We start from the raw sequence: 24,543 nt of genomic DNA on the forward strand, positions 1-24,543 counted from the left end.
AAACCAACTAATACTCCTTAGGCTCATAAAGACTCCACATGTAAGGTTACTGTTGTCTGAGTTTCCTCATTGTATTTATTTAGCAATCAATAATACTCTAGAAATTAAATTGACATATTGTCATTAAGATTTAGTAATTCAGATAGCAGGATTAAAAGAAGAGGTAATCAAAACTTTTTCATAAAATTAAAGCTTTTTTGATGATAAAAGTACAAAATTTAGATGAATTATCTGAAACAATAGAGTGTCTCTGCTCTGACTGTTTCATTTTTACTTGGTATTTAAAAAACCCACAAAACCTACTTCCAAAAGCTGTCAAGTTCTTTAAGATGAAATCTCCCTATCTCCCTGACAGTGCAATTGCCTACTAGCTTGATACTGCTTTCTGCTGATTTCCACTGCGATTTATAGAAAATCTCATTCATTCACAAAGGTGGCAGGAATTACTGAATTCTTACACCTCAGGAAATTAATGACTGGGCACTAGTCTAGTCTGATTCAGGTCTAATTCTGCTTGCCAAAACAAAATCCCACACTTCTTACGGCAAACCCCTCCAATTCTCTCCCCTGTTTCCTGAGGTGGGGGAAGGTGAGCAAGCAGCTGTGTGCTGTTTGGCTGCTGGCTGGGTTTAAACCATGACAATCTGGTTATGAATGCTCCAGTGAAAAAAAAAAACAAAAACAAACAAACCACAAATATTCTAAAGTAGTGTCTGTGTGTCTTTAATTCTGCATGGTTATCATTATGTATATGACATGGGACAGAGTGAAATATCAAATGCTGGTAAAACAAGTTCAAAACATTAAATCTCGATCTTTCCTTCTTACAATGAACAATCTTCTCATGTGATTCTAGATGACATTATCTGAGTGAAGAATCTGCTTTCTCACTAGGCCGTCTTCTTGTGTTTGACTCATTTCCATCTGCAATGGCTGCAAAGAGACGGCTAGAACAATTTATTCACTGACTTGTGGAAAGTGCTGGACTGCATATTGTATTGAAATAAAAGCAGTATAGTAGTTCCATATCCTGCAACTACATGTCAACAATAGTCTTCCTAGAAATACAGCCCATAAATAACTGCACATCAGATGTCAAATCAACGCAGACCAAATTCAGGATCATAGGACCAAAAGAAAGTGCTTGCAAATATTAAACAAATCACTACTGGGTTTGTTCTGTAAGAGGGATTATTTGATTTTTTTCTTATAAATAATTTGATTTTTTTCTCATAAATGGAGAATCATGTAACTGCCCAAGATCTTGCTTCTCGCAGCTAAAACAGCTAATGCTGGTTATTGTTAGATATTAGAGAAAAAAAAAAAACAACAACATTTCAACATAGTGAAGAGTTCCAATGTCTTGACCAGGCTCTGTAAATTGTGAAACAGTAACTCTTGAGCAAGTTACATGTGTCCCTGAACTACTGGCCTGGAGTCAGGTCTGGAGGTTTGGGCATACTGCTTCTCTTCACTCAAAATAATTCACATTTTCAATGAGTATTTTCCACTTGCACAAGCTACACTCCAGGTGTGGATCAGAAAAGCCCATTTGTTGAGCAAAAGATGGAGTTATACTTAGCAGAGAACTCCAATTTTCAGCACAATCTCAGATTTTTTAGAGTTTAGTTTTTAATCCACACAAACTATGAAGACCACTTTCTAAATATGACCTTACTATGAACTGAGGTACTACTATACTGGGAAGTTTGCCAGGGGGGAACACCAATACTGGTTTTAGGAAAGAAAGCACGGTAGGATTCTCCAAAGTTTCTTGGAGTCTTTTACCTGCTAGAAGAGAAATATTAGTCAGATGACATGTTGGATCACGCATGGCAAGAGCATCTGTATGCAGCAGTGTATGGACATCTACACGTTTGCCTTTTGTGTAAGGACTAAATTCAGAAAGGCAGGTGGATGTCTAGTAAGCACCACTAGACCACCTCCTGCGTGTGTCCCAGACATGAAGCTTTCAGAGCCCAAAAAGCAGTTTGGGTCAAAGGGGCTGGAAACCTCTAGTGCCTCTGAGGCAGCCCTGGAGGCTCTTTCAAGCAGCACCACCCAAGAGGTCACACAGGTTCGTTGTCAGTTTTCTTCATAACAGCTGTAAACCATGATCCAGAAACTTACACACTATTTCTGTCATGACAGTAGAAAGTTGTCTCCTTTTTGCCACCACACAAAAGGGATCTTTAAGCTCTCAACTACTTAGAGCAAGGAAGTCATATTTCAGAAAGAGAGCCAGCATGAGCCCATGATTAGCATTATTAAGATTACCCTATATGAACTATTACTCAATAGTAATATTTGGGTTAGATTTCAGCCAATATCTTCATCCCATCCACAGATACCTAGCCATCAGGACAAAATCACCAACAGCTACTATGCACGTGCAGTTTTTATTACACAATATTTTACTGTCCCATTACTTTACCAGGAAACCTGGCAAGGCTGCATTGCATTCCTAAATCCTACAGGGTTAAAAAAAATTAAGAAAAAACAAAACCCAAAGGGTTGTTGCTGACCACAACCAACAACTACATATGACTCAGGTTAATAAAAGTACACACTCTAGACTGTGTAAGGTATCCAACACCTACCCTGCAGACAGAAAATTCCTGTTATTTTAGTATTGATTTTCTCAATATTTACTGCCTTAGCAGCCTCAGATTCCTTCAAAACCAGTTTTCACAACAAAAGACAAGAGGTCACCACCTTTTCACAACAGCTCTGAACACAAAAACTATGGGATTACATGAGTGTTCATCTTGGCAAAGATACTGTGTGCAAGATTAAACAGGGATTTTCTACTTTGGTAACCCTGTGCCAGCATTTGAGCCCAAGCACTTGTAATAAGGAGTTTCTCATTACAGTTTTATCCTGGTTTTGTCTCAATTTTTTTCTTGTTCTCATCAGAGATTATAAAACTACAATTTAATTGAGATCCTCTTATATGAGAAGAGTATGGTACAAAAACAAAGGGCAAGCAAACATTGGCCACTGTAGATGGATGTCACAAAACTCATATCCTTATGAAGACAAATGTTATAGTTTGGTCAATTTTAAAAACTGTTTCCACAAAATAGATCCCACAGAAGAAAATAAATTAAAACTAGTTTTCATTTGTCTTGAAAGTCCTTGATTTAAGGATATAGCTTAACAAAATACACGACGTACCTCTCCAGGTTTCAACTACATACCGAATGTCCTGAGAAAAAGTATTCTGGATGCAAATCTTGCATACCTGCAAAGCTCACATTATCAAGTACCCGAAAGCATTAAATAATTTCCTAACTTAAGAGTCTCTTTGGAAAACATGTATCATTCTTTTTAATGTGTATTAACATATGTTAAGGTAGTCTTGAAAGTTATTTCATAAGGAAAACAATTTTTACAGTCAGGCCTGTAAACTTAAATTTTTGTTATCTAGCAATGAAACCTGTCTTCGAAAATGAAGCCTGAAGAATGCCACCGTATTATCATTGTTACATGACTTTTATTTTCTTAATAGCAAAAGACAGACAGCAATTACAATAAACTCTTTGTCCAGGTCTGTGATTTCATTTCTGTAAATGAAGCAGTTAGATCTTTTCTTTTTATAAGATCCTCAGAAAATGGTAAAACCTAGGTTTAGCAGAATATAAAGAATTTGACAGGTTCAAGGAAACGTCTAATTTACTTGGAAAACATAGGAATTATTTTCATTATTTTCTCTTTATTCTGATGTTCTACAAACAGCAGTATCCCAGGTATTAAACCACTAAGTGTTGTTAAAAGGGCACAAGACAAGAAAAGAATCTGTGAAGGTCAACAAAACCAGTAAGGACAGATTACTCCTTTCTTACTCTGTAACACATTAATGATGAGAGGCGGACCAGCACATATAACCATATCAGGTCTGACCTCCAGCTTCTCATCCAGTTCCCCTCTGCAGGTCACCCACAGCCCCAGAACAACCTAAAGGCGATGGCACACCTAAAACCCCCAGCACCAACCACGGTGGCAAGACCAACTGATGCATCAGCAGATAAAGACAGAAGTGTGGTTATCAGTGTGCACCTTTCTTTCTACAGTGCTAGGGGTCTTGCCATGGTAACACACCCCAGCCAAAAAGGTGCCAAAGCATAAGGCAGAAGTAAAAGACAAACCAGCTAGAGGACCTCAGCTTGGTCTAGCACCAGTTTTTTATTCAGTGCTTACAAAAATCATGGAGAGTCTGTTCTCCAGCTGTGAGACTTGCTGCAGATTTTCACCTGTCCTGAAAGCACAGTCAGAAACTTCCACAGATGCTTCATTCCATCACTGTAATTTCTCTTTAACATCAATTAGCAAGAAATTCTTTATGTTGCCTTCAGGAAGAAGCAAGAGCAGACTGGCTCATTGTTTCAGCTTTGACTGAGACAGTAAAATCTAGTCTGCTGATCACTCCAGAGGAACTGATGATAAGAAATTATTATCCATCAGTAATTTACCTGTACTCGGGCATGTTATTTTTACAGATAAAATTACATTCCATGTTGATGCATACTAGAAGTTTATTCTCAAAATCTGTTATAATACAGTGTTTCTGTCATTATGAAATCCGGTGTGTAATTTGCACACTAACAAGTTCGTAGTATGATGATATGGATTAATGCTTACAGTACACTTTTCTAAGAAATAATTCAGAGGACTCAGTACTTAAGAAATACTGTAAATGCTTACAAAGGAGGAGTGAAATTATCAGATATTTTTGCTTTGTCTTCATAGATGCAGTCATAGCCAAAACAGAAGAAAATTTGTGCCAAGTAGAAGAATTGATCACTTGTACCTTTCAGAACCAAAGAAACCTGAAAACTGCCCCAAAATTTGAGATTATCAATTACCTCACAAACACAATGGAATATCACCAGATAACTCCATCACAGGCATTATTCTTACTACTACCATTTTTAAGGTTTTTTTGCATTGTTGCAATAGAACAGTTTCATCCCAGTGGATAAGGTACTCAGATTTGATGTTTAAAGACTTGCACTTCAGAGATAAACATGAAGTTCACATGTACTAGAAAAGTAGACCAATTATGGGCTATTACGTTTTTAATGAAACAACCAGTAATGATTTAAGTGCTGGACTGCCATCAAAATATCTGATTTAAAAACATATCTAAGGTTGGAAGGTTAGAAGGAAAAATAAAATCTTGAATTTTCTCTCATTCTGATCCAGCATTTGGCCTCCTCTTTAGCTTAATCCAGATGCCATTATTTGGACGAAGAATCAGTTCCCCAGTTATACCAAGCTCTTCTGGCTTTTGACATGAGTCCACCCAAAAGCGCCGCAGGATGAGGGCTAGAAGAGCTTTCTCCTCCATCTGTGCAAAGCGCTGACCTACAAGTTACAGGGCAGGGAAAAAAAAAAAACCAAACAAAAATCCGACCTTATTGTCAGGTTGCATCAACAGTTGCTGCATTTGCATGCTTACAGTGATACCTCTTTGAAGCACAGGACAGCAAGGGCTGTGTATATGCATTCTGAACAAAACTGGCTTTAGGCCAAAATCGAGGTCATGTGGATACTACTGAAACTAGCACTTCTCTCTGCATGACAACTCTGGCCTTCCTGGGACAATCCACAGCACGTCCTCCTTCCAATAGCACTCAACTCAAACAGCGAAGAGGAAACAGTCAACACTTCACATGGAACTAATACAAAACACAGCCTTGTCATGTCTCTTGGATGAACTAGGCAGGAGGGAATGAATGACAGACCACAGCAGGAGAAGATGCAGCACAGGGACTGTGAGAAAAGACAAACCCCACTGTTCGATATATGCAGAGAGAAGCAAAGGAGATACAACTGCAACAGAATGACAGAAAGACCTTCCTTCAAGGCATCACACACACTGATGATTTGCTAGCACAGAGGGCAAAGTTCAATTTACATTTCAGAGAAAGGTGGAGGAGGAAAGGGGAGAACAGAGAAGTATGAGGGAAACCAAATCAAGTGTCACAATCCAGGCATTTCACTCAAACTAAACTGAAAATGGAAAAAGGACACCAAACTCAGTACTGAATTTTTTCTGTGCTTCACTCTATAATATGCACAGATGAATGTCTGTACGTATGTACACAGTGATGTATTTCTGCAAGGTTATTAATGAAACACCTGTCCTGAACATGTTCCTGTACATCCAGGAACTAGCTAGACATGTAATATTAAATTAGGTTCCTCTCTGGAACATGGGAAGACCTAATCTGCTTGTTCTTATGGAAAGGGCACCTATTCCCAATGAGAAAAATTAAAAGCAAACAAACAAAAAACCCCAACCCCATCCCCCCACAAGAAAACAAAACAAAACCAAACACCCAGAGGAAGTTTTATTTCCTATTCTTGTAAATGGCATAACAATTGCTCAACGTCCCCTATCTACACTTATGATCAGTGTAGGGAAAAGTCTTTTCATGTGTTCTACAACGTAAATGCCTCTACTTTGAGCACAGATAAATGACAGCTGTCTCAGTGGCACATGAAAAGCTAACAAGTTCTAGGATGACAGTGAAAACATCAGAGCAACAAAGGTGTCAGAAAGAGGGAAGGAAGACATCAGTTGCAGATTGCATGTTTGGGACACACAGCTGAGTTAACAAGATAGACAGACGAGATGTTTCCAGAGCAAAACAAGTGCAGGACATTTGCCTTCTCTCTGTCTTGCTGACACTGAGGATCAGAAGCTTGGAAGCAATCCTGTCTTAACGCAGGAGCCCATTAACATGCTGCCTGGATGCACAGGCAGTGAGGAGGAGACAGCATGATAGACAACATGGGAAGAAACAAAATGTGGCAGCTCAAGCATCAGACTTGAAGGGGAGACAGTCCAGAATTCAGGGGAGATGTGGAAGGGGGAGAGCAAGGGACACGAGAAGCAGGCACATCAAGACTTAAATTTCTCATACACTCACTGCTGCCACAGTTACCACATCAAAAGCAGCACTGTCAAATTACAAGGGCTTCCTCTTCAGCTACCTACCAATGCAGTTCCTGGGACCAGCTGAGAATGGCACATAAGCATATGGGTGCCTTCCCTTACAATTTTCAGGGAAGAATCGCTCAGGTCTGAACTCCTCTGGGTCAGGGAAGATCTCGGGGTCTCTATGCAGGGCATAAGTTACGACAATAACATTTGTGCCTTTTGGTACTTGATAGCCTCCTAAAGAGAAAAGGGAAAGGAATAAAAAAGGGTTACAACAACAACAAAGTGACTTTCTATACAAAACAGCACAGTAAAAATAAAGCACCACTGTCCTTTACTTGGGAAATGCTGCCTCTGAGTAGATGCTAGCAGGACAGTGTGTTGGGTTTGTGTGTGTGGCAGGGATTTTGGTAGTGGGGGACAGACTACAGCTGTGGCCCCCCATGAGAAGCTTCTCGAAGCTTCCCCAGCTCCAAGTCAGACCTACCTCTGGCCAAGGTCGAGCCAAAAAGCGATGGTGGCTGCACCTCTGTGATAACATATTTAAGTAGAGGAACCTGGGAGGAGGAGGAGGAGTTGTGAAGAGGGGTTGTGAGGAAGTCACCTATGCAAACACTGACGACAGTGGAAGAAAGGAGGAGGAGGTGAGGGGGAGGTGCACTGGAACAGAAACTCCCCTGCAGCCCACAGAGAAATCAGGAGCAAAGCTGTGCCCAGGAAGAAGGGAGGGGTGGGGTCAAGGTGTTTTTAAGATGTGGTTATACTTCTTGCTGTCCTACTCTGATTGTCAAATTAAGTGGTGGTAGCATTTAAAATAAATTGTTCTTTTTCTTCCCCTGAGTCTGTCCTTTGCCTGTGACCAAAATGGGTTAGTCATTCCTCCCTGTTCTTATCTTGATCTCCAAGCCTTTTGTTTTATTTTCTCATTCCCACTCCTGAGGGTAAAAGGGTGAGCAAGCAGCTGCATGGTGCTCAGTTGCCCTCTGGGATGAAACTGTAACAGATAGAAGTGGCAAACATAGGACACTACTTACTAATACAGCAATCCTCTCTTAAGGCACGGGCAAACAGTGGAACTGAAGGGAAGAGCCGAAGGGCTTCTTTCACAACACACTCAAGGTATCGAAGCTTCTTCAAGTCGTCCATTGTAACAGGACGCTCAGTGTTGCCTGTCCAGAAACAAATAGGGGGATGAGCAAGACCAAAACTCCACATTTTTGGTTAAAACAACTCATCCCAACTCCCTCTAGGAACTCCCATCACATATCAAGACAACACAGGAGAAAGTGCCACACATACATTGAACACGCATGCCTTTCCCCAAAAATGTAAAATTGGCTGTACTCCCCTACAGACCTTCCAGCACCTGTCCCAATCACCTCTAGCTATTGAAAGCTCCAGAAGGGCCACTAGGAATGGTCCTACCTCCCGTTCTGCATCTAGGCTTATAATGTACCACATCCTCACTCACAAATACAACCACCACCACAACCCCAGTGAAGAAGGAATGGAAACGTACCAAACACCTCGTCCAGTTCTCTGTGAACTTTCTTCTGGGCTTCAGGATTACATCCAAGTAAGTATAGGGTCCAGTTCATAGCAGCTGCTGTTGTATCATGGCCCTAGAGGTCCAGATTTACAAAGACATTCACTTCAACACCATTTCTGTGCACAAGTAGACTCTGTAAATACTTAGCTGTACAGATAGTATAGAAAGTGAGAATTATTAGTCCCATGATCACAAGAATGACCAGTTTGATGCCAGTTCCAGCAACAAATATCCAGAAAGGGATCACAGGTCAGCAGGAGAGCACCTGAAGAGCAGCACAAAGGAATTCCAGACAATAAGTCAGCTTCATCAGGGGCCCAGCTTAAAATGGCTCTGTGCAAACGTATGTAGCATAAGGAATAAACAAGAGGAGCTGGAGACATGCACACGGCTGCAGGGTTACAATCTTACTGGCATCATGGAGACGTGGTGGTATGGGTCCTATGGCTGGAGTACTGGAATGGAAGGATATAAGCACAGGGGAGATGAGGAAGGAGATCACCCTCTATGTCAATGACCAGCTGGAGGGCATGGAGCTCTGTCTGGGGATAGCTGAGGAGACCAAGTGCTTATCAGTCAGGACTGAAGGGAGGGCAGGGACAGGAGATGTTATAGTGGGGATCTGCTACAGGCCACCTGACCAGGAAGACCAAGTAGATGAGGCCCTCTATAGAGAGATAGGAGCAGCCTCATGTTCACAAGCTCTGGTCCTCATGGGGGACTTCAACCACCCCAATACCTGCTGGAGAAAGACTTGAGGGTATTAGTGGATGGAAAACTGATTACGAACCAGCAAAGTGCACTCACAGCCCAGAAAGACAACTGTATCCTGAGCTACATCAAAAGAAGTGATAGTAGCAGGTCGAAGGAGATGATTCTCCCCCTCTACTGTGCTCTCATAAGACCCCACCTGCAGTGCTGTGTCCAGCTCTTGGTCCCCAAGCATAAGAAGGACACAGACCTGTTGGAGGAAGTCCACAGGAGGCCACAAAGACGATCAGGGATCTGGAGCACCTCCCTTAAGAGGACAGGCTGAGAGAGTAGGGGTTGTTCAGTTCAGTTCAGAGAAGAGAAGGCTCCAGCCCTCCCAGTACTTAAAGGGGGCCTACACAAAAGATAGACTTGTAGCAACAGGAAAAGGGGTAACAGTTTTAAACTGAAAGAGGGTAATTTAGATTAGATAGAAGGAAGAAATTCTCTACTATGAGTGTGGTAAGACACTGGAACAGGTTGCCCAGAGAAGTTATGGATGCCCCATCCCTTGAAGTGTTTAAGACCAGGTTGTACAGGACTCTGAGTAACCTGATCTAGAGGAAGGTGTCCCTGCCCATGACAGTGGGGTTGGAACTAGATGATCTTTTAAGGTTCCTTCCAACCTAGACCATTCTATGATTCTATAGAAAAACAAAAATCAAGAGTGAAGAAATTTATACAATATGCTGTTATCAGAATGTAAGATGACCCATGATTCTGTCAGGTGACTAAAAACTGACCAAAAAGGAAAAGTGTTGAAATAACACAAGTAAACAATCCTCTTCTCACCCTCCCAGAAGCTGCATGAACTACCAGTATCTACAGACGCATATTCATCTTTCTGGTTATTTTGTCCAGTCAACAACAGAACATCCAGGGGGCTGATGTCTACAATAGAAGAGATACAACAGACACAATCTGTAACCCTTACAAAACTATCCAAAAAAAGGTATAAAACTATCCAAAACGGGTGTAATGAGACACAGATAGTGGCCACAGAAGGGAATATGTGGAAAGGAAATAAAGGGAAGGGAAACCAAAAGAAAATAAGAAAAAAAAAAAAAAAGAAAAAAGGGGAGAACAGAAAAGGGAAAAGTTGACGAACAAAGGATTTTGGTACTAAAAAAGGTGCATATGTGAAGTTCAGGATGCTGCACCTCTTCAAAATACAGCTATGGAGTAGTACAGGACTGGTAAGATAGGAAGATAGTTTCTCTAGGTTACAACACCAGTAATATGACTCTGAATTAAGCTCTTCTGAGATATAATTCACATCCACCTAACGGAGGTGTGTGGAAAACTTGTGAAAGTCTTGTTTAGATCTTTCATTGGACAGGAAACCTGACATGACAAGACAGTACAAATGCACAGTTGTTGACAGAACCAGAAGGTTACAGCCAACATGGCAAGGGACAAAATGTGAGGAGAGCTGACAAAATGCAGGGCAAAACACTGAAACTGTTTAGAGCTCTCTTTAGCAGTAATGAGATTTACAACAGAAGCTGCAGGCCCATGGTCCACATCAGCCATTAAGCTATTATTACTCACCTGCTTCCATGAGTAGAGTCTGCTCTACCACATGTGTATCGCTCAACATTTTGCCAGGGCACACAGTTCTGGATCAAATGTTTCTATCCTTCACTATTTTCTATACTACAGAGATTTCCTCTTAGGCTTCCAGGGCTAAAATAACTTCATACTAAAAGCAATCTCCTCAACTAAGAAAAGGAAGAGTCACTACCTGCGAACTGTAAATTTCAGGTTCTGGAAAAAAGCAAAACAAAACAAAAACCCAACAAATCAATGTGTTCCTTGAGTACCTCAAACATAAAAGTATCCACTTCCTCACGAATGTCCCTGTAGCTCAATTTGTTCCCTTCATCATCTGTTGCATTCAGCAGCATGTCCAGGAAAGCTTTCCTCCTTTTGGACCCACCTTCTTCATTGTTGCCATCACTATTAGATTTTGTTTCCTTGTTTTTTTCAAGTTCCGCAGCTTTTTCCACAATGACCTGAGATTAGATCCATTATATTAGATATGATGCACATGTAGCACATGTGCACAGTCTGCATCACACAGGTTTGTGCCAACTTATTAAAACAACATCCATCTGTAATAGTCTACATGAGCTAGTTAGCATAGCTGTCAGCATTAGCTCATGAGCTTTAACTGACTTTTTGTGTTAGCAGGTGAAATATGAACAAACTCTCTCGTTCCAAGTAATAGAATGAACCTTGAATAGCCTTTGAGTGATCAAGAAAACACATAGCCAAACTATGCAAACAACTTGTTGATCATCAAGAAGTGTAAACATATCAAGAATATTTGGAATAAGCCCATTGTGAATGCTAATAATAGTGATGGCAAATAAAAAAACATCACCACAATTTGAACAGACTGATCACCAAGAAGACATTCTCTACCCATCCAATAGCTAAGGAAAGGATCACTCTCCAACGTCTGGGGAACCCAGGAGATTGTAGAGAAGCCAGGGCACCCCACAATCTTGCATCAGATCTACACATAGCACTGCCAGAACCACTACACTAAAGCTTCCCAAATTTTCTTCAGTATGAGAGCAATGTTTGAACTTCCCTTTTTAAGGTCAAAGCACAACCCCAGAGACAGACAGAGATTTCCTGTTGTCACCACTGCTGTTATAACAGCAAAACCGAATCTTTCAATAAATTGGTATTGCTCTCAACAAAAAAATAATTAAAAATAAAGGTTGTAGAGTATGTAACTGTTCAGTGGAAGCACTGAATGGGAAAAAAAAATACAGCTATACACACAGTTTTCCTCACTGAACATACATATATAAAAACACATATTGAACCACCTTTTGTCTCAGTGAATTCTGTCAGCACCTATGCTAGATGATAGTATCTACTGTTCCTTAGTCATCTAAGATTTGGCCAGCATGGGAAGTGAGCAAGTGTTACATTATGTCCCTTTAAAGCTTCTCTCATGCCTCGCTGCTTCAATTCCCAATAAAAGGAATCAAAACATGAACTACTGAAAAACAATGCACAGTCAATGTGGTTTATTATATGTAATGAAAGTTCAGACATTATTTCCTTTGCTGTGAGCATTGGTACAATGATATTGTGGGGTACATACACCTATTTCAGTGAAAGAAGCCTCCCTGGTAACATTCTAACAGTAGATTCATGAGGGAAACCACTGGCAAAAACAGCACAAAGGCTATTTGGTGAGAGAAAGCGGTGTTACCTGCACAGTCTAACATGGTGACATAACACTGCATTTTATGCCAAGTCAGTGACATATGCTTAATGGTTTCTGTGTCAAAGTGTCTTAGTGCTGATATTTGCTCATGGAACACCATGATAAGCTGCATGTGTTTGCTCATCTCAGCAGTTCTGCTCCAGATAGAGGAAAATTAATACAGACTTCCATTTTTGAGAGCTTGACCAAGTGACTTTACCAAGCAGAGAGACCTATGCTTACTGCTGCAAACTTGGCACTGAGCTGCTGCAGGTGATTCAGATGTGGAGCATCTGGGGCAGAACAAGAGTTCAGTGTTGTTTGTTCCGGTTGTCAGGGACCTGTAAGTCCTGTTACTCCCCTAGAGTAATATACTCCCTTGCTTAAATACAACAGAGCTTCTGACAGAAAAGCCAGCTGTTGTCTTCCTTTAATTCCTCAGCATCCCAACAGAGAGATAGTTCTTCTCTTAATAGATGCATATCAGGGGGGCTGAACCTCACCTCCATTTGAAAGCTCTGTACTGAGTGCAAGACTTCAACAAATAGAATGTACCACCAAAAAAAATTATTAAAGAATCTATACTGTATCTGTAAAATTATGAAGGATCCTGAGGTTCCTCTCATGTTCTCTTCCTTCCTTGAACAGCATATATACAAGATCAGGCCAAAGCCAAGGGCTCTTCTGTCGCTCATGAATCAGATCACTCATCCTAAAGGCACAACAATTACATCATGTCACATTTCCTGACAAAAACAGATTTAAAGTAAATTACATACTTTCAAGAACCAAAAAAAAATTTCTACCTCCCCCAGTGAAATGAAATGGAACTTAACATATTGTGTGGGTTTAAACCCATTCATCAGAAAGAAAGGCTGTCCATATTTTGTTTCCTGATTTTAACTCAAAATTTCTGTAACCTGTCCCAGCATCCCAGCATCACCATGATTTATATCTTTAAGCACTGATCTCTGAGAGCATACCCTCATTTAGTGGGAATGCTCTTGAAACAGATATATTAAGTCATTCAGTCCAGTCACTCCACATGAGTGAAGTACTGACCGTGCTGAAAAGATATGTACAATCTGACAAGACTACTCGTGTCAGGGCTCCAAAATATCTGCTCCATGACCCCAAACAGCCATCTAAAAGCATTACATTCCTACTTGACTGTCCAGATACCATATATGCCAGAAAGCACAGGAAAAGTATTTGAAATAAAGATTATGAGTCCTAAAGTAAGCTCAAACACAACTGTTATTGCTATTCAGCTCCTGCACATGCTTTTGGCTGAAGAAGGAGACTCTGAGGAGCAATTATTACATTTAGACCAACTTAGGGCCAATCCACTTGCAATACCATTTGGGAAAGGCCAAGAAACCAATGACAATCAAATCCTCTAATTTCACTCAATTTTTTATAGCACACCTGTCTCAACAAGCCTCATCAAAGGCCAGGGGTGAGATACCACAAGCAGCTATATCTCATCTAGAATGACACACTAGTGTGGTAGGAATATAGACCATGCTTCTCATAATCCACTGGACAACCACATATAATTTGAATGGTGTAAATACTGCTGTGAACTGCAGAGCAGCAGTGCCTCAGTTTTAACATGCTGTCCAAAACAGCACCCTCCCAATTCTGCCAGTCATACTGATATGAAATGTTGCAGCTCCATTTTTTTTTTTTTAACCTCTTGTACCAATGGATTAACTGAATGGCAGCTGGCACCTCTTCAAAGCCTCAGCCTCCCACTGCATATACACATACCAGAAAATGCATCAAAATTTGCAAGAGCTTCTTCTGCCTTCTTGGATTTCCACCTCCACCTGTAACCCCGGGCCCCCCCTCATGGCTCACAGCAGATGAACTCCTGGCACCAGCACCATTAACTCCAGCTCAACTACAACATAAGACAAGGAAAATGTCCATTTACCTGTAGACAGCACGAACATACTCAGAATCCTGATTCTCCTGAGCACCCATATTCCTGCCCATTGCCGTTTCTAGGAGGAGGAAATCATCAACAGTTCATGAGCACAAAGTAAAATGCAGAGTCCCTGTACACAATAGGTTACTACTGCTCCCAACCTCTGTCACCACACCATCCTTTCAACAGGGAAATACACACATCCCCTTACAGGTGATGAGCTCGCTTTACATTTTCATGCCCAGGAACTCTGCTCCTCAATCCAACCTCACTTCAGACTACTACTTCTGCCCTGCCCACCCAACAAACTCACCTGCTTCACAATGCACACAAGACACTTAGAAGAAAGAATGGCCTTGGGAGGATGGAAATGCATTCAACATAATATGCAAGGACATTTCTCTTCAACTGTCTCCACACACAACATGGCACAGCTGTACTCGTGAGCCTCTGCAAACATTTACAGCCCCACCACAATAACTGAAGAGGACTTACCACATATGATATCAAGGGCACACAGAGTGATATCTAGGAAGACATTAAATGGTTCCTTGTCAACATGCTTCTCAAGTTTCTTCAATAAAATACATCCTTGTTCATTCATAACATCGAGAAAGTCAGTTAAGATTGTGAAGTGGAATGTGGGAGTTATCATCTTCCTCCGTGACCGCCACTTGTCTCCGGTGCTACAAAATCAACAGAGAGAAGGAAGGGTTAAAAACTCCAAGTGAAAAATAAAACACTCACCATCACGAAAAGTAGACAGTAAAAACCACAGCCTGGAACATCTTCACAGATGGACACGTTCTAGATGACTCTTCAAGCTGTCCATAGCACTCCCCAGTAGAAGCAAAATGGAAATATTTCTTGCTCCAGCTCTTTCCAAAGCACAAGCCACAACCACTATAGCTGCTCTCAATGAAAGAAGATGCCAACAAGCCTTTGGGCAATACAGCCTCGTGGTTGCTCAGTGCACAGGCTCAGAGGGATCAAGCAGAAGCCATCTATAGGACAAGCCACCTATTCAGTATCAAGGCTTCAAGTCATCACACTGTCTCTGTGAATCATGTGAATCACCACCCATGCCTGCTTCCATCCACTGACTAGGAAATGAGGATTGCAGTGAACTAGGGTCCCTGGACATTACAGAAATTACTGCCTCAAGGTCTGGCAACCACTTCCCACATGTCAGTGAAAGAACATGGAGCCACAGCAGCTGACACCAGCTTCCTAGGGGTTCTTGTTCATTTTTTTCTGAATCACATGCACCACAGGCACAAAACTGGTAGCTCTGCTTACAGGGTAAACAATCAGACCACTTCTCCCGTTAACCTGCTCTTGGGGCACTCCTAGGTCAGCTTACCTGCTTGCTTTCTACCACTATTACCCTTAATCAGCAAAGACTGGAACATTCTCCTCGATTATGGTTTTGCAAGCACAAGGAAGTCAAAACATCTCTAGAAGTCTACTGGAGACAAACTAATCAGTAAGGGAAATAACTAAGAGTGAAGATACATCATGCCTGATGCCCATGGACCTCAAGTCTCTGCATTTTGCTACTGATTACTGCCTTCTTAAGGGCCATGAACAAAACTCAGGATAAAGGGCATTCCTCATCCTCTTCTATAAACTTGCACCTCCCACACCACATGATCACAGCTGCCTTTTACGACACCATGGTCCCATCACAAAGCACAAGGAGTTCACCTCTGAGGGCTCCAAACAGGCAACAAAGCTCCACTGGTCACAGGGTGACCTTAACCTTCTTTCACAAACACAGAATAGGCACAAAGGCACCAGAGCCACTCTACATTCGCTTTGCTCTAACTCTTGAATACTTACATCACCCAGACCATCACCGTCCTTGACCCTCCCAAGACTGGAGGACACCAAGCCCTTATATCACTGCTCCTCCTTCTCTCCACTCCTGACTTGCGCTGTTATGCAGGCTCATTTCTTACAAGCTTCCACTTCATGAGGGAAATGAAGGACAGGGTATAGATACTCTCCCATCCTACCTCAAACCATCACCAACCTCAGGCCCACCCTACTGGTTTGCAGCATCACCAGCTGAGGATGAGCAATACACACAGTCGCAGTTCTGCCACAGTCCAAACACTCAACACACATCACAACATTCAAAACACCCAGAGTGTAGTATTGCAGCCTAAAAGATACCACTTGCCATTGGATACAACTTCCCAAAAATCACATTCATTTCAAGCCTCTGGGCAAAAAAAGTAACAACGGCCAAATTTGCTAAGAAATGGATAATTCCACAGGATTTTTATCGGACATTAATTTCTAAAGAGCAACCAAGACCATCACAAGGAATAAGACTTCCACAGCTATCACTTTCATCTCTGTCCAGAGATACATACAGCATTCCTGTCACTAAGCCCTCATCCTATCATATACACTGCAAATTTCAAAAAGACAGCAATGCACCTGAATTTCACTATACCTTGTCAGAAGTCCAGTGCCTAGCCATGGATGCAGGAATTTGTACAGGTACGATTTTTCTATATGTTTAGAACTGCTCAGAATAACCTGCCAGAAAAATGAAAGGAGAAGATAAAAACATCACTTGCTAGATGGAGAAAGATTTCTTCACCTGAGATTACTTCACACAATCTCAGTTCCTCCACAAACATGCCCCAAGCCTCAGTAAAATGCACAACAGTTCAGTACAAGCTGGTACACAGGAGGCACATTGAGTTCACACCCTCAAGTCTTTCAGTAAATATCCCAATCCTGAGAAACAATTAAATACTCAAAAACTACCACTACCACTCCCCTTATCTTCCTGAAAAAGAAAAACCTGTGTTGCAAAGTCACAGGCAGAGCTCAGAGAAAACCCAGTGGTTTCCAGCCTTAACCAAACCCACATAAACACTCCCAACAAAGAAACAACTTCATCTTCACAGTTCAAGGACAAACACTGTTAGTAGCAAAACTAAGGACTACATTTCATGGCATCAAGACAGATCCACCAAGTTCTAATGCAGAAGTCAGTGAGACACAAGCATTGCAACCTGCATTTCATAATGTTCTATTCCTATTTCAGTGGTCCCATCTTCATCGCCATCTGTTTCTGCATTCTGATCTTGGTAGCAGAAGGTCTTGCACGTGTGAAAACAGAGCTAAAGGAGATGCTTCTTTGTATAAAACATACTAAGTCAGTATTTTCATTTGCTGGCCACCTTCAGTATTTATGTTTTTTAAAGACTAGGGTTTTTTATATTCTTCTACTTTCAGCCGTTCTTTAGCACTGGGTCAGAGGACAATCTCAAGTAGAATCAGTTCAAACCCTTTCTTGCAAAAATTACATTGACAGAATAGAGACTGATAGGTTGGATGCTGCTTTGCATGACAGTATAGAGTAGACAGAAGACAAGCACACCCACCTCCACACTGTCAGGGTGATATAAAATCATGACAGGCAATGGTCCTATCCAAAGTTTGAACAATGGCCAACTCCTGAACTCTTCAACGTAAACTTGCAGTTGTTTGAAAAAACCTGTAATGAAAAAAGCAGATTAAAATTTTAATTTAAAAAGGGGGGTGGTGGTGGTAGTGTGGTGTGTCTGAATAAGGAAGACATCTGTAATGAAGTCTTTATCACCATATGCCCTGTAATTACCTTTTTGCTGTAGTTTTATCTTGCTACTATGACCAAGCAGCACACACTGCACCTAACTACTTGCTGTATTGCAGGATCATTTCTTTAAGGTCACACTCTCGAAGGCACTCTATTCCAAAGAAACCCCTTCTAGCTGTAGATAAGGCAGCTTGATTTAAGCAGTATCAAAGCACTGTAGCATGGGCCTTCCGTATTGCAATGCTCTGTAACAATTAAGTGTCAAATGAAACATAATCAAGGCTATGCTTTTGTATTTTGGCTTATCTGATGCTATCCAAAATGCTATATCAAGATTCTTCTTTACTTTCCAGGCAGAACATCAAACCTTTTCCCATCTGAGACCCCACTGACAGGTACTATATTGGTGGTGCATACACAAGAGAGGTCAAGCACAGTAACGGCAGAGCACTGTGCAGGAACCATTATCACTTGAAATGTCTAGTTTTTGCTAGCTGGACTTCTGAAGAAAACTTCTGGAGCCCTTACACTGTTATTGTTTGCCTGAAAACAAATTACTTCTTACTCAACATGCTTAAAAATCCTCTCACTTTCTGCAGCCCTAACCATCAGTGAGGGTTTGCAATTCTAGCAGGGGCTTTTGACAGCTGGCTGCTCCAGGATTCAACTCTACCCTTGTCTTTTTAGAAACGTTACTGAAGGGTAAGTGACCACTTACAGGGCCACTGTGGATTTAGCAGCTCAGATGTCCCTATCAATAAGGGCACAAAGACTCATAGGATCACTTATGCCATGGCCCACTTGAGAGATATCACTGTTGTCCACCTGTCAATTGGACTTCATACCGCTGAGCTCAGGAATCCAGCCAATTCTCCACCCACATTATTATCTACTTATCCAGCTACATCTTGTCATTTCAGCTTTATAGAAAGCATGGGAAATTATATCAAAGACCTTGCTGAATCAAATTAAATACCATCTACTGCTCTTCCCATGCTCATAGATCCAGCTATCTCATCACAGATGGAAATCAGGTTCATTCTGCAGATCTAGAGGAGGTGGCTGCTATCAGGATGTTCAAGGATTAAATATGCCTTTGCCCTTTCAGAAATCAGATTAAACAATAAATGACTCATTGTAAGGCCTCTGCAGAATTGAAAATTCAAAGGTCACCAAATTAAAGGGGGAAAAAAGGGAAAAAAACTAGTTTCCTAAAAGATACTCAAACACAGCATTCTCTATTCTTAGGCAAAATTCTAAGCCAAAAGGCTTAAAAGTGTCAAATATTTTGCTATTTTGAAAATATTTTTTCTTCTCACATCAGCAAATATCACAATTTTCCAGCATTTGTTTACCCATATCAATAAATCAAATCACCACCAGATGAAAAGTAATTTTTCTTTCTGCTATATAACATCCTTTTTTCTAAAAGCTTTTGTCACATTTTAAATGAAAAATATTATAAACCACAAACTTCACCTGTTTTTATATAAATAAACAAGAACAAAGATGGATGGTCATAGACTTAACTAAAGCATGGAAGCTATGTGACTCCTGCTAACAAAGGAGATTAGAGACTCCATAAGAACAGTGCTTTCTGGAGAGAGAAGCAATGTTCTCTTTTGTTTTGGTTTGGGTTGTTTTGGTTTTTTTTTTTTTAAGAAGATTTAAAAAGAAGAAGGGAAAAAGAAAAAAGAGATTTGTCTTTCAGTCAGGCTCATATACACATCCTGACGATGATCCTGAGCTACTGCTTCCTCAGAGGCAATTTCAAGGAAAGCTGCCTGTTCTTGTTTCCACGAAGATCTCTCCTATCTATATTTAGATACAGGGTTGGCTCCAGAGGAACGATGCAAGCGTGTACGCTTGCGAACAGGGACATGCCTCAGCATGTGTCGGCACTGGGTAGTATGCATGCCCATGCTGTAGTCAGCTTCACCATGCTCCCATGACCCAGTCACGCTCTATTCCAGCAGCACAGCCAGGAATGCACACACACCAAGCAGACTGGCTATCACAAGGCATCACAAACACACCCAGAAGAGTCTGCTGGTCCACTGACAGCACAGCCAGAGCCACTTTCACACCACAGACTCTTCAAGAAATATGCTCTGTGCAAAACCGGGTACCAAACAAAAAAGGAACAAGTAGCATGTTAGTGCTTTCTCAAGCACCTGGCAAAAAGAGGGTACCATTGATCAGTGCGAGCGCAGGAAGGTTTGTTTTTGAGGGACGTACTGCAGATACTCAGCAAGTTCTTTTGCATCGAACACACCGCTAATTCGGAAAATGACTCAGCGACTCATCATGATAATGTCCTTGCACATGCTCACTTGGGGGGAGATATTTGTTTAAAGAAGTATTTTTACTTTGCAAGCTAAAAGCGTTGTTTGGATCTGAGTTAAAAGCATTGTGAAACAGCACTTCCTGAGAGCTCCCAGCGCGCCTCCCTGTCCCAAAAACACATTCCACAGCACTCATGCTCCACCTCACCAACAACTAGAAACAGGTCCAAGTCCAGCATCAGCATCTGGAATCCACTGTCAGACTGAACCTCTAGCTCATCTTTGACTGATAATAACCCCACATTTAAGTAGTTCCTCTCCTTTTCCCCTCCACTTCCCACTTCTCACACAGTTCCCCTCTGCATGTTGCCCCCAGCCCCAGAGAGACCTGAGGGCCATGGCGCACCCTACAGCCCCTCTCCAGGCAGCCACAGCTCGACCACCCAAGCACTTCACCAGCGCTGGCTGCTCCAGCAGAGCCCCACGCAGTGCATGAGCTGCCCTTACCTTCTCCATCCCGCTCCAAGAGTGGAGCATTTCCCAGCACTGGATAGCAGGGACTGATACCCGGGATCGGCTTCATCACCCACCACCGCCTCCAGTAATCCATCAGGGAGGGCAGGGAGCACACAGCCACAACCGTCAACAGCAGAGCTACGACCCCAGCCCCCAAGTGCAGCAGCGGCGGTCGCCCTGCGGCTCCCTGCACAACCTCCATCGCCACCTCCCAGCCTCCTGCTCCGAGCCTTGATCCCTGCTGGGGAACCAGCGCTGCCTGTACCCGGCTCCTCTGCCTGTACCCCGCTCCTCTGCCTGTACCGCCACTGCCGCGCCGCAGCGAGGCAAATGTGCCGGGACCCGGGCCATGAGAGCGGGAGGCGGAGCTGTCATATGGGCCTCAGGGCGCAGCTTCCTGTCAGGAAAATAAACAAAGATATAAAAAACACACACACAGACGTGGAGAGGCTGCCTGCAAGCACTTGGAGACAGCAGGGCAGGCACGGGGAACAGTGCCATTTCCCTGCCCTCACCTGGCTCCTCTGACTCAAGTGAAGAGTGAGAACGCTCTGTGCACGCCTGTGCAATATCTCAGAGGGAAAAGACACAAATAAGTCAAGATTAAAAACACCTTTTTGCTGATTTGAGAAGGATGGGTTTTCTCAACATCATCTTTTTCCATCTGTTTTCAGGGAACACCATACTGTGTGATACAGAACTGCCCCAGTACTCTCCAACACGGTGTCTGAAGGGTTTCAACTGCTTCAGATGGGGAGTAGCTTTCTTCAGTTGGCTTGATGGCTTCAAGGGGTTACACAAACCAGAACCCACACAGACCTACAATCAAGAGCAGCACTGCAAAGCACACTGATGCTTCTCAGGTCAAATGACCTTTACTGATGTCATGGTTGAACTCTCAGCCACAGGCTACAGGGTGCCAGTATCACGACTGGGAGCACCAGCAACTGTGCCACAACTTGTAAAATGCTTGGGCAGAAGTGGTGCCATACCCACCATACACCCTGCTACCCTTCCTGCCTCAGGAGGATCCAGGGTCTCTTTCCACTGCTTCAGGGCTGTTAAGCACCTGCTCCTCAAAGCCTCCAGTGCTCAGAAACCTTGTGGTCAAACAGAAGTTCAGTGAAAAGACAGCATGGTTCACACACAATTTACAAAACTTCATCCCCTGAATATACCACAAAAGCTTCTTATAGCAATAGTCATGTTTCTCCTGTCTGTTTTGTACCAAAACTGACTGCACTGGCTGCACCAGCATCTGCAGTAAACCAACAAACAGCATACACAAAGCAACTAAGATAAGAAATACAAACAGAGAAAGCTCAGACATCAGAAACTAAGGAAGGGCTGATGACCCTTGGCAGCAGAGGGGAGTAAATTTTGGCACTTTGTTCCTGCAATCTCCAAGCAAAGACCTTCTCATAAATGCTGACTGTGACATTTTTCTGCACAGTAAACAGATGGAAATGAACTTTGCTACTCTTACTGTTATTTGTAATGGTTTGTGACAGAAAGTAGCCAATACAGAAAGTAGCAGATAGGTACCATGTCGTCTTGCAAACACATAAGGCAAGCTACATAGCCATCAGTCCCCTCTTTTGTACAGGTGACATCTCAGGAAGGAAGCAAGTGTGCAGGATTAAGAGGCTCACCTTTTGTCTTTGCAACATGGAGATCAGCTAGGTAATTACACTCTTTTCATTATAAATAACCTCGCACTTTGTTGCCTTCATGGAGCCGATGATTAGATTAAGTGGTTAACTGTGATTCTGAGTCAAAAATCTGTGTTTCTAATTGCTGGTAACATCTTCTGCAGGAAAAAAAAAGAAAAACTGTGAAACAGCAGGGAACAGGGTGAAAAGCCACACATAAAGAAGTAGAGAACACAGCAGAACAAACATTGCAAAATCCTGCCAGTGGCTGGCAGTGGTGATGCTGCTAACAACAGGCAGCAGCTACTTGAATGAGATGTAAAAGATATACCCAAGGAAGGAGAAATTGAAAGGTCTGGCATCTCAGAGGCCTAATTATGTCACTGATTTGCAATCATTATGAACCTTGGAGGATGTTCTGTAGGAGAGTTGTTTTCTACCAGATTGTGATTAGCATTCCTTTTCCACCTGGAGAGCTATTTGTTCAGTGTTGGATTACAGCAGGCACTCCACTGGTGAGCGAGTCCTGGCTTTTATGAATGCATGTACGAGTGCAAATCTGTTTTTACTCAGTCTCTCACCTAAGTGGAAGCCTATCTGCCTGTGCTGATGGAAGGCATGTACCCTGTCAGGTGGCTATGTCAGCCCATGGGCACAACGGCAACGCAGGCTTCTGTTGGTCCCTAGAATGCAGGTCTGGATCCTTCAATAAGGAAATCGATAGAATCCTTGCTACTGGCAAGAAAAACAAAAACCTAAAGCAAAGTAAGGCTAAAATGGATCTAATATGACAGAAGGACAAAAAAGAAGTACACAACACATTCTGAAAAGCTGCGGTGTGCTCTTCACATTAGTCCTTTGCCCCAGCCAAGACATACCTGACATTTTTGCCATCCCTTGCAAAACACACAGCATCCACAGTAAGCAAGACTAACCAGTTGCTAACTTAGCAATCACTACAATTAATCTGCAATTAAGTAGGGTTTTTCTTAGGAAGAGCTTCCCTCTTTCACAACATACATGATTAAAGCATGATTCATGTAGAACATCACTAGCACTGAAAAAAAGTCAGTTTGTAGTCCACAACAAAGAAAACATAACACAGAATGTCGCCATTTGGTGGAACAGCTCAGAGATCTCCCCCAATCCTGAGAGAGGAATTTTAGGGCTTGATGCTGAACTTCATGTCACTGTAGCCAAACAAACTAAGCTTCAAAGCCCAAAGCTTGAGGAAGACTAGCTTCAAATCCTTCTGTGGATTATCTTTCCTCACACAGGTAAAGAAAATTAACAGCATCTGAGAGATGAAGACCACAGCTAGGTTTTCCAGAGACAGACTGATTGATGTGATGCTCACCTCAATCAAACATACCTTGCTATGGCTTCTGCAACCTGGTGTTCACTGTACAGCAACAACTGCTCTGTTCTGTAACCATCACTTGGGCTCCTTCACTACATGAAGTTTTGCATGAATCAATTATCCCCAACAAAATACAAAAGTTTGCCTCCTCTCTAAGAAACCAAAATCTTCCATGCCAGGATAATAACACATCTTGCAACAAAGGCCACCACCACCCATCCCCCAGAAGACAGCCTACTGTTGTAAAGCAATTCTGATAATGTACCAGTGATGTTGTCATTACTAACAGACATTAACGGTAAGTAGCTATCAAAGCATCACACCTATGTTTGTTCATCTATGTGTCAATACAAAAGCATACCCAAGTTGGATGGCTACAACCTACTCCAAGGTCACAAGTTCTGCCCACCATCCTGCAGTTCAGCTAGATCCTGCAGTGCCTCCTCCTTGCCAAACTCTAGCAAGTTTAAAGAAAGCATTTAGCAGCCTGTTACACATTACATGAAGCAAGCCAGAGTTCACAGAGCACAGAGTTCCCCTCCTCCTGCTCTGTCTGTCCAGCATTTTTTGTACCCTTTCTTAAATACTTTTCACAGAAGCGCCACCAGCCTGGCTGCTGGGCTCAGCTATGTCCTGCAGCGGGTCCTTTATGGAGCTGGTAGGAACCGGCTGTGTTCTCCTCTCTGGCCTTTTCTCACAGAGGCCACCCTAGCAGCACC

General features: G+C 42.3%; 1 protein-coding gene across 1 annotated transcript; it reads right to left on the reverse strand.

The window, feature by feature from the left end:
* Positions 1-4,517: 4,517 nt before the first annotated feature.
* Positions 4,518-23,348, reverse strand: LOC113479206 (cytochrome P450 4V2). The gene is made up of 12 exons (XM_026846959.1): positions 21,328-23,348; positions 20,804-21,209; positions 17,818-17,930; positions 16,875-16,960; positions 14,906-15,096; positions 14,417-14,486; positions 13,063-13,189; positions 11,072-11,263; positions 8,469-8,571; positions 7,984-8,118; positions 7,007-7,186; positions 4,518-5,367 (listed from the first exon to the last, which is right to left on the reverse strand). The coding sequence occupies exons 2-12, from the start codon at positions 21,012-21,014 to the stop codon at positions 5,192-5,194; spliced, it is 1,584 nt and encodes a 527-aa protein (XP_026702760.1). The 5' UTR covers positions 21,015-21,209; positions 21,328-23,348; the 3' UTR covers positions 4,518-5,191.
* Positions 23,349-24,543: the final 1,195 nt, after the last annotated feature.

Source organism: Athene cunicularia, assembly GCF_003259725.1.
Source record: "Athene cunicularia isolate RWA chromosome 4 unlocalized genomic scaffold, athCun1 chr4_part1, whole genome shotgun sequence".
Lineage (NCBI taxonomy): Eukaryota > Metazoa > Chordata > Aves > Strigiformes > Strigidae > Athene > Athene cunicularia.